Source organism: Mauremys mutica, chromosome 6 (genome assembly GCF_020497125.1).
Source record: "Mauremys mutica isolate MM-2020 ecotype Southern chromosome 6, ASM2049712v1, whole genome shotgun sequence".
NCBI classification, from domain to species: domain Eukaryota; kingdom Metazoa; phylum Chordata; order Testudines; family Geoemydidae; genus Mauremys; species Mauremys mutica.
In genome coordinates this window covers 118,448,524-118,465,615 of record NC_059077.1, presented here as the reverse complement: position 1 = coordinate 118,465,615, position 17,092 = coordinate 118,448,524, and the positions used below count along the sequence as shown (strand labels likewise).

Sequence of the window (17,092 nt, the reverse complement as noted above, 5' to 3'; positions counted from 1 at the left end):
ACAGTTTAAAAAATGCATCTCCTCACAAATGCACTCTAGTGAATGAACTCTATCCACAAATGTTGATGATTTGTGTTGATATATGTGGGTGTTGAATTAAAAAAAAAAAAAGGCAATCAGCTCTGAGATTAAGTAAATTTTTGGAACTGTATTACTAGCAGTCATGCTGCAAAACCTTGTAATTAATGTAGGCACATTCTGGGCCAAAGAATAAAACCGAATCTTTGTTGTGTATCAGTGCATAAATCAATTGCATTAGAGGGCACAGAGATGGAGATTTAATTTAGAGAAAATTTTTCACCCTGTGGAAATAGGCTGCCAAGAAATTGATAGAGTACCAGCCAGGAGTGGATTTGCTATCCAAAGTCCAAATTACAAAGAGATGAAACTGACCTTTCTAAATTGCGTTTCCAAGTCTTCTTAAGTGTTGCTGAAGCTGCAGGTGCTTTGCATATTAATACATTTAGGAGTGCTACCTTTTCCATTTTGGTTCATTTAAATGGAGGTTCTTCTGTCTGTTTAAACTGGGATTGAAGTGTAATGAGTTGCTCTTGTCCCCAGTTGTTACATCACTCTGCCTGTGGCTAGTATTTATATTGCTTTGGCACAAATGTCTCATATATAGTTACAGGAGGGAGAAATACTGATCTTTAGGTCATCCTGCGTTTGGAACTCTCAAAGGGGCAAGGGGAATTCTGAAGGTGAAGTAACAGTTAGTAATTGTGCAACCATATGCGTTTAAAAACAGCGTTCATTTTCACCTGAATGTTGCGTAGATTCCTGAGCATTTCCTATGCAATGAAACGTGCACCACTGCCTGAGAGGCTTGGAGGGGTTTTATATTGTGCGTTTGTGCCATTCTGAGACCTTCCCCGGTGTGTTTGCATTTATTTTCTCTGTTTGGTGCCCTGAGTTCCGATTCCAGGAAAAAGGAAGAATGACACCCAGATTGTATATCAAGATTAGGTGTCAAGGATTGAAAGGTCTGTTCTTTAATGTCACATGGCTGCTTTTTTAAAGGGCTGATGTCGGGTTGGGTTTTTTTAATGAAACATTGACGTGGGCTTCTGAAGCTAGTTGCGTGTGGCATCTCTTGGTGATTTTGTTTATTTCACAACATCTCGTATTTATTTATTGAATTTTAAAATTGCATTAGGTGCACTGTACCGGGAGACTGGCTCTACGCCTACAAGTTGCAATAATGTTTCCATGTTTGGCAAAAACAGTCTGCAAACTACTCCCCCTGTAGTTGCCAAGTTAACATTAAATATGACGACAATGACTCTTGTCATCCTAACTTCAATCAATGACATTTGAGTGAGTAATGACACCATAAACTGCCCACCCCCAATGTGTGTCTCTTGTGCCACAGGAAAGCCGTCCATGTCCAATCAATGTAGAGTGGGGGAGGATATTTAGCCTGTGTTGGGGGGGGGATTTTGGACTTTTTATTGTCTTTCCTCTTTATTGTCCATAGCCAGCTTTGAGCCGTCTCCTTCACCATGCTGCCAGCAGCTCCCAGCGTGGGGTGGGGGTTGGGGGGTCTGGGACGGGAATGCACTGCAGGTCCCTGAATGGCGCTTGGCTCTTTGAGAGCCATAGGCAGCGGGTGTGCATGAGAGCTCCCTAGACACCAGCTCCCCAACATGTATCCCCAGGGGCAAGGACACAATAGAGAACCCGCCCTTCTGGCTTTTCCTCAGCAGAGGGAAATAAAGCAGAATCCTGTCGCTGTCCTGGTGACTCCTGTCACGGCTTCCTTCTCTCCATATCTGCCGCAGGAAGGGGCAGCCAGGAACACTCACTCAGACACAGATGGGACTAGGGCCCTTGCCAGAAAGCACAGGGCAGCGCCGTAAAACATGTCTTCTGCAGGTGTCAAAGCAACTACCCGTAATCAGGTCAGCACCTGTGATCTCCAGCATTATGGGCAGTTTCAGGTCACTGTAAGCTGACACTTGAGCAAGGGTCTCCGCTCTCACGCAAGCGCCGTGTCCCATTTGGAACAAGAACGGGTCTGATCAGTTACAAATGCACAAGGCTAGATGTGCCTGTCCTGCTGGCACGCAGGGCTGGGGGGGGGGGGGGTGGCAAAGACGAGGAATCCCTTTGCGGCTCTTACCAGAGTGTTTGGGGGCGGGGAAGAATTGAAAGGAACAGGATCCACCCCCCAGGACAGACATCTCGGGGGATCTGCCAGAGCCGTCAGCGCTTCTCAAGCAGCCCCAGGGCCCACTCGTCCAGCTCTGGCCCCACTGATGCCGCTGGAGCAGGCAGTGAAAGGGGGTGCCACTCCCAGGCTGGTAACACCTCAAGTGCTGGGCACTCAGCAGCAGGCTCCCGGTGGTCTTTCATTTATTAACACAGGTTCATGAAATATACCCAGATAATAGGGGGGGAAGTTGCTTAGGTTTGACTCCTTGATGCATCTGGCTCATCTGGGCTGCATCTCCTGAATCCAGTAGCATCTTAATGAATGGTCTGTATTTACATTTGAGCCAAGTTGTAATGTCAGGCCCGAAGCAGGAGAGCAATACCGCACTTCTAATTCGGTAATAACTCTTTAAAATTCTGTTGCATGCTGTTAAGTTTTGGTAACGTGGTGGTAACATCTACTTAGATTTCCAAGAGAGGACCCGGCCCGCCATGGGTATGAACTTCAAAGAAATCGTTCAGGCGGTTTAGTCCACAATACAGATGAGAAGTGACTATTCGGAGGGCGTAGGAGATCTGACAACAACCAGCCTACAAGTTTTATTTTAGTTAGAGCCGTGGTTATTTGTCCATATGTACAGACTCTAATGCAAAGTCATTCAGCCCGTGGAATTCAGCGTGTCTGAGCAGCAGTCAGGTTTACATGACAGGGGAGAAATTACCATCTAGTAGGACGCTAATTCATGAACTCAGACTTACATGTCAAGATGCTCAGTAAGTCTATACAAAAAGAAAATTTCTTGTGCAAGTGCCTAAGTATATTCTTGCTTGATAGATGGCTCCACGTCCCTGGGGTGAAGGGGAGGTATTTTCAGAATTAGTACCATGCCAAAACACATGTTCATGTAGTGTCCTACAGCGTGGCAGCTCGACCATGCTTTAACCTCATCCGCACACTTGCTTCTCCAATCTTCAGCTTAATCTAAAAGTCCATATTCAGATCCATAACTATTGTATCTGTATTCTTTGCTTGCTCGGTGGTCTGTTTTTGACAGTCTTGGGAGTGGGATTCCCTTGGTAACGCCCACCCCTAAATCCATATTCACCCTGGACTCGGTATAAGATTTGATAACCTGTCAGAGGGCAGGCTATTCAGGGTTTAGGCTGATATGCCTTTCAAGCAGTTGCAGTTGGGGCCTCCTCCCCTCACCCCGAGACACTGCACTGGTCTCAGTCAAGCATGAAGAAGTCAGCCTTTGCCCCAAGCTTTCTGGCTGGTGTTTCAATGTCAAGCTTATGGCAATGTGGTTATTTTACAAGTCATCTAAACATTGCAAAAATGTGTCAAAATAGGGCCAGGCTGCTCTGACTGGTGTAGAAGGGGAGTAAATCCACTTGAAGTCATTAGTCACATGAGCGTAAGCCTGGGTGAGAACAGAAGACACGTCTGGCATCTTCTTACCAACGTGTAGAAAAATATTTACCGAGGGCCTGATTTTGCACACTCAGAAGCACGAATGTAACTCCCCGGGCGTGAGTAGGCTGAGACTATCAATGTGAGTTGAGTTACACACATGCTTAAGTGTTTTCAGGACTGGGCTGTAGAATAGAAGAGCCCAGATTTTGGAAAACCAGAAACCTTATACATATCTGTGAAAGCAGCGAGACCAGTGCTGTGTTTTGGAAATCTTGAATAATCTAGTTAAAGCATTTCCTAAGCCCTGGCAATGTAACTCAGATAGCAAAAGATAATCTTAGTTCCCTTTCCCTGTACAATTTGGGAAGAGCTAGGACATTTTTCATGGTTCTTCAAATAAACATTTTATCCAAAGTGGTTTTTTAATGTATTCCTACTCCTTTTATAATCTAAACAGAAGTGACAGGGCCCCTGCTGTTTGTAGATTGGCTTTCCTCAGAAGTACCCTGTCATTTGAAGTTATCCAACAGGCTAACAATCTGGCCCCTCTTTCAAAGCAGCTGATGGAAATCCTTTATAGAGAACTGAGGCTGCCACTGCTGTAGCTTTCTCACCTGTTGGATAATGTTGCTGAGGGACATGTTATCAGCCAGTGCTAGAAGAGAGACGCTGTTAATTGCTCTGTGGAGATAGTCGCTGTCAGGTACAGAATGATCTATCATTGTGTCGTCTCTTCTTGGAGAAGAACACAGCTGAGCCAAAACCAAAAAAAAACCACCACACGCACCAGAAGGTCGATTTCTACATGCTTCTAAGTTGAGGATTCGGCATACCAGTCGCTAAAACCATCCGGGAACTGGAATTGGTTTCACAGGAAATTCTGCAATTTTGAAATTGGAACAAAATGTTGTAATTTGAAATTTCCCTTGAAACAAAGTTTTTTAAAAAAACAGGTTTTGTTTCAGTTGTCTGTATAATATGCGGACAGTTGTTTCAAAATGAAAAATGGAAATAGTCCTTAAATGCTGAAGTGGAATGTTTTGACATTATTGAAACACTTCATTTTCATTTTTTTAAATGAGACATCAAAATCAGCACATCCCATGGAAAGTTCCAATTAAATGGTATCTTCAGATTTAAAAATAAATGGACAGAATTTTTGACCCGTTCTTTTGACCAGTCACCAGAATTTGAATAAGAATTTTTAAAATTATTTTTTCCTTTAAAAAAAAAAAAGAAAAGAAAAAAAAAACACTCTGGCATATGTCAGACATGCTGCCACTTTGAGCAATGCCAAAACAAGGTAAGATGAAGTGTAGTTTGAGGAGCTGCCTATAAAGACTCCTCCCCCCAACCACCACCACCACCACACACAGGCACTCTCTCCTCGCAATTAGTTACTCAGTCTAAGAAAAATGCCTAGGAAACTTTTAATTCAAAGGTTCAGTTTCATGACAGTAGTTTTGCTGCAACATATTTCCCTCAGTGCAGCGTAACCGTGTCACACAGTGTAAACAGTTTGGGTCTAAAAGTGTTTAAAAGGCATTTACTGCAGTGATTAGTGTCTAAAAATATTCACGCTCTGCATTCAAAGCCCAGGGAGATGAATGAAGTAAGAAAAGGCAAAAGAGGTAAATGCTGTATGCAGCGAAGCTTTTGGTTTGCTTCAGTAAAACAGGACCTTGGCAAAGAATAATTGTGCTAATAGACAGGAAGTCAGCAAAATGTGATTATATTTTTAGAAGTCGCTTATTGTACGTAGGCCAAGATTTTCACAAAGGCCCAGGACCCAGCAACTTCTGTGGTCATCAGTAGGCATTGCTGGGTGTTCAACACTTAGGCAGATGGTCTGATTTTCAAAAATGTGGTTTCAAGAGACCCTGGCCCTGTTCTTAAATTTCTTAGGTTTAGCGGACGTCAACTTGGCAGCTTGCAACATTGGGAATGAAAAATCCAGAATATTAAAAATACTAAAGACGTATTAAAACTTAGGGATAAATTCTATTCTTGATTTTGCAAGTCAAACTAACTTGATGATTTTTTTTTATGAGATTGCAAGTTTGGTTGATAAAGGTAATAGTATTGATGTAATATCCGGGGGGGAGGGGCTGGCTCTTTAAGGGGTCAACTGCGGCTCATGGAGCTCAGAGCTTCACCCCGTGGGTGGGGGACAGGGGGGAGAGAAGAGGCAAATTGTTACTCACGGCTCCCGCCCTGCAGGGGGCACCGTAGCTCACAGCTTCACCCTCACAGGACAGGGGGAGCCGGCGCTCTGGGCTTCAGCAGCCCGTGCTCATTATAATAGGAAATGGTGTCACTTTAGTGCTGTGATCGCCTTGCATGCTGCACGTTACCGGCGGTGTTTACTGTTCATAAGTCACATTTTGAATAGTTTTTGACTTGTGTTACCCCTACGTTAATTTCGTGGTTGACAATGACATCTTCAAACGGTAAGAAATACAAGTATGAAGAAGAAAACCGAAGTTTTCAGCCAGAATGGGAGGAAGACTTTGCATTCACTAGTAAAGGTGGCAAACCCCTGTGCCTTATCTGCAATGCATCGCGCTCTCTCTACAAAGAGAGCAATGGATGCCGGATCTGATGTTATGCAGCATCTGCAAACTCCCAACTTGGCACTCCAAGGGAAGGGTAAGATCATTTCTGACCTTACTCAGACAGCCTTCAGCTTCCAGAACAAGTTAAAGCTTCTGCAAAGAGACATTGTGTCAAGAGACTTAAACCACTTCCCCATCTCAAGGGTAGGGTAAACACATTGCCTAAAATCAAAGTAGAAGATCACTAACTCGAGGAATACAGAGGTAAATTAGAAGGACTGCTTGATGACTTTCAGGCCAGGTTTGAAGACTTGCAGAAGCTGAGATCCTGCTTCACCTTTCTTGTAAACCCATTCATGGTTGATGTGACCAATGGTGGCTGTCCAATTCCCAAAACCATGGTTATAGAAACATCTACTGTAGAAATGGAACTATTGGAACTCCAGGAGGATCAGACTTTAAAGATGATGCGTAAATCACAGTCTACAATCGAGTTCTGGATGCAAATACCAGGAATGAAGTATCTTCAACTCCAAAAAGACTAGCATGCGACTCATTTAAATTGTGAATTGCTGTAGTCCATGATAATGTTCGTAAAATCGAAACATCGTGCAGTCCTTACAAATCAATATCCGACTGAACTCCTCCATACTCCCTTGACAACATATCAACCAGGTTTCCAAAGACTTATGACCAGGATGGAGACCCGTAAAGCCTCTAGGTCTAGCAGTAATTAGCCACGATACAGTAAGTAGGATGTTAATCTTTTTAAAAATGCGTGTGTAAAGGTTGTTTGTGGCTTGCGGCTCTCAAACTTCTGAAGATTATTGTATGCAGCTCAGAGGGTCAGTAAGTTTGGCCACCTCTGTAATATACTTTGCCTTGCGTAAGGCATTTGATTTGGTATCACACAACATTTTTATTTAAAAAAAACAAAACAAACTAGAACGTTGTAAAATTACCATGGCACACATTAAATGGATTAAAAACTGGCTAACCGATAGGTCTCGAAATGTAATTGTAAAAGGGGAATCATCATCAAGCTGGTCTGTTTCCAGTGGGGTCCCATAGGGATCAGTTCTTGGCTCTACGCTATTTAACATCTGTATCAATGACCTGGAAGAAAATATAAAATCACCTCTGATAAAATTTGCAGATGACACAAAAGTTAGGGGAGTGGTGAATAATGAAGCGGACCCGTCACTGATTCAAAGTGATCTAGATTGTTTGGTAAACTGAGCACAGGCAAACAATATGCGTTTTATAGGGTTTAATGTCAGTGTATCCATCTGGGAACAAACGATGTAGGCAATACTACAGGATGGGGGACTCTATTCTGGGAAGCAGGGACTAGAAAAGATTTGGGAGCTGTGGTGGATAATTCACTGAACATGAGCTCCCAGTGTGTTGCTGTGGCCAAAAGAGCTCTTGTGATCCTGGGATGGAATCTTGGGTAGGCGCAGAGAGGTTCTTACCTCTGTGTTGGGCGCTGGTGGGATTGCGGCTGGAATCCTGTGTCCAGGTCTGGCGCCCACAATTCAAGAAGGATGTAGATAAATTGGAGAGGGTTCAGAGAAGAGCCACAAGAATGACTGAAGGGTTAGAAAACCTGCCTTCTGGTGATATACCCAAGATGCTCAACCTATTTAGCTTAACAAAGAGAAGGGTGGGGGGGGTGACTTGATCTCAGTCTATTAGTGTCTGCATGGGGGGAAATATTTAATAATGGGCTCTTCAATGTGGCAGAGAAAGGTCTACCACAATCCAATGGCTAGAAGTTGAAGCTTGACAAATTCAGAATGGAAATAAGGTGTAATTTTTTAGGAATGAGGGTAATTACCCTCATTGGAACAATTTACCCAGGGTTGTGGCAGATTCTCCATCCCTGACCGTTTTTGAATCAAGGTGGGATGTGTTTCTAAAAGCTCTGCTCTGGGAATTACTGTGGGGCAGGTCTTGGGCCTGTGCTATGCAGGAGGTCAGACGGCATATGGTCCCTTCTGGCCTTGGAATCTATGAATTCCTGTTTGGTCCAATGGCACCCGAGTAACCAGAAGCAGGACGTGGGGCCCAGGTTATTGCAGCCACATTACACAGCCTATACGCATTCTACAAATGCTCCATGAGTGCAAGACCAGCACAAGGACCCATATGTAATGGTACCATTGCTGTGGGGGGTGGGCATAGGGCAGAGAAGCCATGCACACACACTGTGACCCGTAGCATACCGTTCCACAGCCGCTACTGCCGCCAGGACCCACTGGCTGAGAGCTGTGCTGCAGTGAGCAGTAGCTGCTCCTGCACGAGCAGCTGTGGGGGGGTTGCGTGGGCTGCACCCCACGCTCTGCTCTGGGCATGCTGGACCCCCCCCTAACTTGTCAGCATGCCCCTTCACAGACTCCGCCTCCCCGAGTGCCCCAGAACGGAACACTCCTAATCGCAAACCGAGGGGGAGGGTGTTTTGGAGGGGGGGCAGGTGGGGGAAATGGGCATGAAAACGTTCCCATTTATTCACTGTTCAATGGATGACAGCACTGTGTGCAATTGACTACATGCATTCTGCCCACCTCTGTTGTCTCTAAGGCATTTATCTGCCTAATTGCCACTGATTTCACTGGGAGTTAGGTGCCTAAAAACCTATGAGGATCGGGGTCTTAGTCACTTGCCTCTGTCTTTGATTTTTGGGCACAGCAACATGGGGGAGAGAAACTTAAAAAGTCCCTGTAAAACCACACGGCCTGTCCAGGGGGGTGGTGGGGTTTCAGGAGCAGGCTCGGGATCTACTGTAGCTACTTAGCAGAAGCCTCGGTAACAACTGTGTCAAGAGGCCCTGAACATCGGGGGGCAGGGTGGGGGAACCAGCTCCCATCATACGTGCTTGAGGGTGCTGCATTTAGCTTTCAAAGTGCTACACTGATTGTTTTCTCGCCTTGATGCAGGATGGTGAAAAACGTCATCCACTATTTCTAGTTGCTGCCAGCATGAGCACAGTGATTGGGACTGGAGCACAGGCAAAGGGGGAAGGGGCTGGGGAGGAGTCAGGCTGTCATGCTGACGTTAAAGGGAAAAGATGCTTAAACCAACTTATCTCCAGCTTTCCAAAACCTTTTGCCTTGCGGCTGCATTTGACCCTGGAACAACGTCCAGACCCAAAAAATTGGAGAGAATTATGAACGACTGAAAAAAGTGGGCCGGAACGGAATGTTGAACCCAGCCATAACGACGCGGTCACTACATTGGCTAAAAATAGCCAGTGAAATGGAACTAACAAAGCGCTGCACACTCTTAATTTTAAATATTTCCCAATGGTTGCTCTGTGGCTCAGTGAATTAATGTAGTCGCCTTCCAGCTACAAAGACCTGGATTTAAGTTACAACTTGGGTTCCCAGGTGGAATGAGTGTCTGACTTCCTAGTGACCGGTTTCAGTGGTAGCCGTGTTAGTCTGTATCAGCAAAGAAAAACCTAGGAGTCCTTGTGGCATCTTAGAGACCAACACATTTATTTGCGCATAAGCATTCATGAATCTGTCTCCATGTTGCATACCACCTGCACGGGGCAGGATCTTCTCAGGAGATTGGGGAGAGACATGGCAGGGGGGTTGCAGACCAGGTTTGAGGTTCACTGCTGGATCTGTGTGATGAAGTGTATCCCCCGCCACTCTGCTCTGATACTCTTTGTAAACCAGCGGTAAAACAAACGCTAGCACATTTAAAGTCAGGACAGCCTCTCTTCTTTCCGCTAATTGAAGGCTGTTCTCTTCAGGCACTTCGCTGTGTCCTTACGCTAAGCACAGTGTTGCTGAAGAGAAGCCGAATAAATGTAAATTCAGGGTAATAAATGGATTCAGCAGATGGAAGTGTCAGACTTGCTTCAAAGTGAAGACAGGTGGGAAATAGGGTAGGAGAGTTGCTGATTTCCATCATTTTTCCCAAGATTGCAGTCTAATTTTTTGAAAATCTATTGTTTTGAAGTCTATTGTGAAGGTAGCCAGATGTTCTGGTGATGGGGCATCTCGGAACAATCACTGTGATACCAATGAGAGCGAAGATAACCCGGATGCAATTCCTCACCTGGGTAGCCTGTTGGTAATGGAAGTCTTTTGGTCCTGTCTGTCTGCCTAGTAACATGGGGTGCTCTCTGGACAATGCTGTTGGGCTGTAATTAGCTAGGCTTGGTGGAGTCAAGCATTTGCAAGATGTGCGTTAGTCTCAGGCAGGCAGCCATCTGTGGGCAGTTTGTGAGTGGTGAGCGTGGGCTCATTTCCCTCCCACTCTAGAACGGGTTCGTGCGTGCTACCTGTTGCAAGGAGGAGAGGCCATCCAGTGATGGTGTGATGAGGGCAATGATTGAGCCTTCTGGGCCCAATCCTGCTGCCACTGATTGCAGGATCCAGCTCCTCAGAACTACGGTGCAAACTGAGGAAAGGGATGTGTTCAGCAGAGACCTGGAAACCATGATTTGGTGTGGAAATTTGTTTTATTCCACTTGGCTTGGAAAATGGTGGTGTTGATTTTTCCTGTTCTCCCGGTCAGAGCAGCAGAGGCTGACAGTGCCTGGATACCTGTAATAGCATCACAATCGCTGGCACAAGCGGGCGGCTGTCCCGCCTGCAATCACACACATACTATACACAAGTGGTTTTAAGTCATTTTATCCTGAAGAGAAGTGATTTAACATAACAGTTACTCTGCATTCTTCATGAAATATGCATTAAGCAATTACAGCTGAAAGGAAGAGGTATAGGGCAGGCATACTTTCTGCAGGCGATGTGCACCAGCAGCTGCGACGATGTGTAATGTATTATTAAATACCTTGATTATTAGGAGGGGACCGTGCCTATTATTAGGGTCTGTCTAGGCAATAGTATTTAATAATCCTCTAGATCAGAAATTGCTTTTTGTTATGCTAATGAACAGTGTTAGCATAGGTATGAATGGTGTTCTGTATTATTTGAAAGCTTTGGTGCATTAATTAGGCAAGTCACCCGCTGGGAGGGCTGTGTATTTATGGCTTGCTCCTTCAGCTTGTTTGATCAAAGAAGCAGAAAACGACCTAAGCGCTCTGCGCTTTTGGAGAAACGGGGCTGCTGTTTCTGGCTTCTTTAGCATTGCTGTAAACTGATGGTGGCGTTACAGTGATCATAACAGAAGCTACATTTCTGTGGGTTTGTAATCAAGGGAAGAACCAGCTGCGGAAATCTGACCTTGCCCTCAAGTGAGGGTCTCTGGTATGTAGGGTGGTACTGGAGAAACCCTCAATTATACCGCAATTGGTCTCCTTCCGAACAAAAGATTGGCAGCGAGTGCCAGTCAGAAGTAAATCTCTCCAAAGCATCAGCTGCTTTCTGACCAGCATTCTGACGCCGTGGCCAGTGGCACAGCTCACCTCTGCTGCCGTCTGCCTGGTAGCCCTCTCCCAGCCTTCTGTCCCGTTCCCCAGCCAGCTGGTCCAGGCCTGGTCTGACCGGCTGGGCTGTAGTTGGCAGGAAATATAACAATCATGAAAAATCAGCAGAAGGGTCGCGGTGTTTGGCTGTAGCAGGATTGTCCAAGCCTTAGGGTCATGTTCTCTAGTTCCTGGCGCGAGTGGCCCACGCCCCTCCAGCTGGGCTGGGGGATGTTGGCAGGAGCAGATCGGGGTGGGGGGTGCATGCCCGTATGCACCCTGGCCAGAACCAATGACCCCAAAGCAGATGTGGTCCTTCATTGACAGTTGTCTTTGGGGTCAGGCTGGGCCTTACGCACCGGTACAGCGAGGGGCTGCTTGGGGGCCTGCTCTTGTTCGTGAACAGTCCTGCCTCCCTTCACACAGTGACACCGGAGCAGGAGGAAAAGCGGTTCATTGCCGGACTCTCCACCTGCCAGGCTGTCAGCCGGGGGGCAACCTGGGCCCTGGACCCCACTGTGCGCTGAGGCCCCGCTCAGGAGGCCTGGAAGTGGAAGCAGCAAGGGATGTTGTCAATCTGAGTCCTGTATTCCCTGACCCCTGTGTCTATTGCATGGCCACTTGGCCAACACCCAGTCAGGTGTGCTAGGCCCAGCCCTCCTCCAGAGCCACCCTGTCACGTACACACACAGGCTGGGGCCTGTCTCCTCCTCCCTCGCCTCAAACCCACAGCTGCTGCCTCTCCCCAATGCCCAGAGTTCACACGCATCCAGGGTCTCCCCATCTCCCACCGACTCTCTAGGGACATAGGACAAGATCTCCTGGGTCGTCAGGTCCAATCGCTGCTATCGCAGGCAGCCCCTCCTATAATCCCCACAACAAACGTATCCAGCTCTACCTCAAAGCTAGGCAGGTCATCTGCCCCTCACCGTTCCAGAGCTTCGCCGCTCTGGTGGTTAGGCACCTTCTTTTCATTTCCAGCTTGGATTTACTGCTGGCCGGTTCGTGCCCCCTCTGCCATGGCAGGCCCCTTCTCCACTTCACTCTGAGGGGTGCTCTGACCACATCCGTTCCTCTTTGAAGCCCTCCATTAGCTCACTACCTCACCCAGTCTTTGTTCTGGCGTTCAAGGCTTTCCCAGCTCTGCTCCTGTCACAGTATCCAATGGCATAACCGCCATCTCCAGTCTGCCGGGGACACCGGCCCCAGCCCCTCGACCTGCAGGGGTCCCCGCGCTCTGCCCCCTGTGCAGCGTCGCCCACCCTGAATGGAGCTGCAGGGCCTTTGCCCTCCCGTCGTGGGGTGCGGCGCCGCTGAGGGGAACGTGCAGGTTCCGTTTTAATGGAGGCCAGTGCTGCTAATTAGCAATCTGGCAGCCAGCTTCATTGAGCTGCTTGGTTCCTTACGTTCCCCTTGTGACTTTCTGGCCCCTGGGCTGAACTGGCTTGGGCAGGCCCGTGCTGCTGGAGCAGGGCACGGGGGAGAGCGTGTGCGCACTGGAGGACAGGCTGTGGTGGGCGGAGCAGGCTCCGTCACACTGAATACGTGGCTGGGTGCTTGGAGCCGGGCAGTGAATTGCCCCTGGAGATCTGACCCAGCCAGCTTGTCCAGAGCAGCCTCAGCATCACGCATCTCTGGGGCTCTCCGAAAGGGCCTGGCTTTGTTTCACCAGTCGCCGCATTGGGTCGGTTATAACGACAGTGTCCATTTGCGGGGAAATGCCAAGAAAATGGGTAGGGAGGACAGCGCTTCCCCGCTGCTCCCTCTCCCGTGGGGTGGGTGTGGCGAGATCTCCGCTTCTTTATCTGCCTTATCCCCTGTGCATCGCTGTGTGGTGTAGCGCTGGGTGTGAGCTCTGGGTGTGCTGGGCAGGGCGTGGAGGGGAAAGGAGGGTGGCTGTTAGGCCGCTCCTTTGCTCTGAGCAAATGTTCAGGACGCTTATACAGTGTGTCCCCATCGACTCATGCAAGGCGCCAAGGGACTGGATAAACAGTCCAGCCACGTCGCTGCGAGCCAGAGGCCCGCTGCAGACACCAGCGCGCTGGGAAAGAGAACGGCTGTTGGCTGTCTGAGGAGCACTCTGCTAACCCCCAAATGTCCCCCAGAAGCGTCCCAGCCAGGGGGGTTGAAAATGCGGTAACGTGCTAGTGCAGAAGCGAATTGTCTTGTGAATGCGGGGGTGGGGGGCGCTGGTTGCTTTGAGGACACTAACTGTTCTCGGGTGACTTCATAGTATTTAGCATTTGGCTGGGAGCATGAAGAATGTTAACTTCTCTTTCTTCCTTAATATTGTTAAAAGTAGCACATGACTCCACCCTTATTGCCTGAGCAATAGACCTGAAGACATTTAACAGCCTGCTCTCCAGTTCGGGCCAGATTCTTTAAATTCATATGCACCTATTTCTCTGATCCTGCTAATTTAATGGCAGACTCATAAGCCATTTACCAGCAAAGCTGAATAAGCTGAAGGGAAGGGGACAATATATCTCCTCTTAAGAACGTATTTAGAAATGTCACCCTTGGCTTGCAGGAAATCATTTAGAGAACAATTAAGTTTCAAAAGAGAATCATTCCTGTAAAAAAAATTGAAATCGAAATCAAGATTTTTAAGCTTGCAAAGCTGTAATTACAGGGCCTGCGGTGATTTCTGCTCGGCAGAGAAGGGTCATTTGCCTCAACAAATCTGGAAAAGCTGAGCTTTCGTCTCTTCCCTAGGAGATGTTGTTTCTAGCACATGGAAGGAGGGAGCTTTTCCAAACATCTTTTTCACAGAAGGGTGACGGGTTGTTGTTGGTTTTTGTTGTTGTTTTTTTTTGCTAAAAATTAAATGTTGATCTTATTCATAAAGCAATGCTGCATCCTAGTGGAAATGGCGGTGGAAAGATGGCCCTAAGGAAGCAGTGCTAGCCACGCTACAACTTGTTGCCTTTTGCACCATGTCCAGCAGCCAGTGCCTGTTGTTTTTGTGTCGTCCCTGCTCCCTGACCTCCACTCCCCGCAGGGATCCCAGCTACGCTGAGTGGGCGTGTGCAGTGCTTTGATCCCAGTACCGGAGCCCTGTGTGCTGGGTGGTGAGGCCTGTGTCCCTGCACCGCCCAGCAGCAAAGGAGAACAGAGCCCTGTGGTGCCCAGGGGTGACGTCTCCAGGTTTTCTGGCCCTAGCGCTGTAGTTCTGCTCCACACCCATGGGTGGGGTGTGGGTTGGAGGCTGCTCTTGATGCTTAGTAGCTCGAGCAGTTGCCATGTAACTGATTTGCCTCTTGCACGGACAGCCTACGCGGCATTGCGTTTGCCTGTCGTTTGATGCCCGTGGAAATGAGGGACGCTGCTCACTACATACCGCCACTGTACCCTGTGCCGTTAGACAACCCCTGCCCTTCTGGGACAATGCGCCAAGCGGACCAATGCCAGGGCAGCTCTGAGACGTGCCCCCCTCGCTATTGGCCAGAAGGGGCGTTGCAGTTCGATTTCTCCCCCACCCCTACTGTGCCCATCCCCTCGGGAAGGGGGAATTAAGGCTAATCGATACAGCTGGGCACCCGAGCAGGGAGCCAGGGCCAGAAAACGCTTTATACGGCACCTTCAGAGCAAATCCCTGCAGTCCTTGGGCTCACCCAGGGCCAGGTGCCGAGATGGCTTTGGGCAGGAGCATGGGGGCACGCGAGAAGCCGCCTTCCCTTGCAGCGCTGCCATGTGGGCATCTCACCAGCTCGCCAGCCCCTCCCAGGAGCCAGCAGTGAAGAGAGGGCTGGGAGAGGCAGGGCCACGCTGGCACCGCCCCATCCTGGCTGGCACACGAGTGGGGGTCCTGTTCCCATCCCCTGACCATGCCCAAGGAGCTGCACTGGCAGGATTCTGGCTCCTTGTTCTGCCCCCATCGCCACAGTCGCTGCCGGAGACAGTCACCTGGTGGGGCAGGGCGGCCCCACACCACCCCCTGTGCAGGCTGTGGCCAGAAAGCCCTGATCCAGCCTGCAACACACTTCTGTCCTTGTCAAGGCCCAGGGAAAGGCGGGGCCCTGCTGTGCTGGGAGGGTTCGGCTGGGCTCGGGAGAAGAGGGGCTTGTTCTGTCCGCAGAAGTCCCTGTGCAGGTCCTCTGAGGGTTGGACTCCGCGGGGCTTGGGGCCCTCGGCAGCAGGAATCCAGCCGCCTGCTGATTCAAAGGATGTTGCCGGGCCCCTCTCGGAAGGGGTTTTGCGCAGGTGCCTGTTACCTGCTGGTGGGAGTGGGGGCTGCCTGGGGTTAGGAGCCGGAAAGCTGCAGCCCGACTCCTCTGCAGCACCTGAGACCCCCAGGCCACCCTGGGAGAGTTCAGTGACCTCCTCAGCCCTCTTGCAGGGGCTGACAGAGCAGGGCCTCGCGTTCATTTAAAAGGCTGAAATGTGTCACCTCTCCAGGCCAGGGCCCTTGGCTTTTCCCGGCCCGAGTCCTTAGCTAGCCACAGCAGGGAGCTGGCGATGCTTAGCTGTCCTGGAAGGGGCCACCAGCTGTTCTCAGGCTGCCCCGCCCCAGTGCAGCTTTGGACTGGACCGGACCAATGCCTTGCTGGGATCCCGGGGGAAGGAAAAGGCTGAAACCCCAGAAGTTTCTGGGAATGAAGGCTCAAAGCCACTGAAAGGGCCCGTTATCTCTGGGGCCTGCGGGGCACTGCTCCATGCGGGCAAGCGTCAGCACAGAGCCAGGGCTCCCCATTGGCATGGACCGGCTGCCTGTGCTGATGCAGGGAAGACCTCACGCGCTGCTCTGAGTTTTTGGCACAAGACCGGTGTGAACGTTCTGTGCTGCTGGACCATCTCACTGTTCTTACGCAGCAGTGGCATGTTGCTGGCAAAGAGGAGCTGCTTTTTGATGCTGACCATTTAACTGTGTCGTCGGCGGGGGTGTGTGTGTGTGTGTGTGCAGGTACTAACACCCTCTCCTTTGCTTCCTTCGCAGGAGCAGTCAAGGTTTTATGCACATGAAACTGACAAAAACCAAAGAGAAATACATCCTGGGTCAGAACAGCCCCCCGTTTGACAGTGTTCCAGAAGTCATCCACTACTATACCACCAAAAAACTGCCCATCAAGGGCGCAGAACACTTGTCCCTGCTTTACCCTGTAGCTGTCCGGACTCTATAACACTCCAATCTCACTCCTTCCTGTGGATGGGAGGTGACGGGCAAGCGACGAAGCAGGAATTAATGCTGCATCGATGGTTGAAATGGAGATGTCCTGCCTTTCATTTCTGATGTGCGCTGGCTGGCTGAAAACTGTTAGCCAGTCCTGTGTGTATGGTACTCTTGCACTACTGTGTTTCTATTTCCATGTGATGAAACCAGAGAACCTTCCTGGGGGATGTTTCTGTGAATGAAAAAATGTTTCCAAATTCAAAGAACTGCCATCAAGGGTAAATAAAGCCAACATCTTCCTTCAGTCAGGAAACTCCAAGGATATTTGTTCTTTCACTCTCCTGACTTGATACCTGTGTATGATCAAATAATCTTCCACCGGTGACATGCTGTCCTTAACAGACACTGAAATGGATGCAGATTCTTTCAGGGCTCAAGGAGAAATTGGCACATGAGCGGCTTAATGTGTG

The 17,092-nt window shown here is 48.9% G+C and overlaps 1 protein-coding gene across 1 annotated transcript in view; it reads left to right on the top strand.

Annotated features, from left to right (window-relative positions):
- SHB (SH2 domain containing adaptor protein B) overlaps window positions 1-16,702 on the top strand; it is a 138,364-nt gene extending 121,662 nt beyond the window's left edge. Inside the window, exon 6 of the mRNA XM_045021293.1 lies at window positions 16,449-16,702. Coding sequence (XP_044877228.1) covers window positions 16,449-16,632 — 184 coding nt within the window. The 3' untranslated portion in view covers window positions 16,633-16,702. The remainder of the gene's footprint in view (window positions 1-16,448) is intronic.
- Window positions 16,703-17,092: the final 390 nt, after the last annotated feature.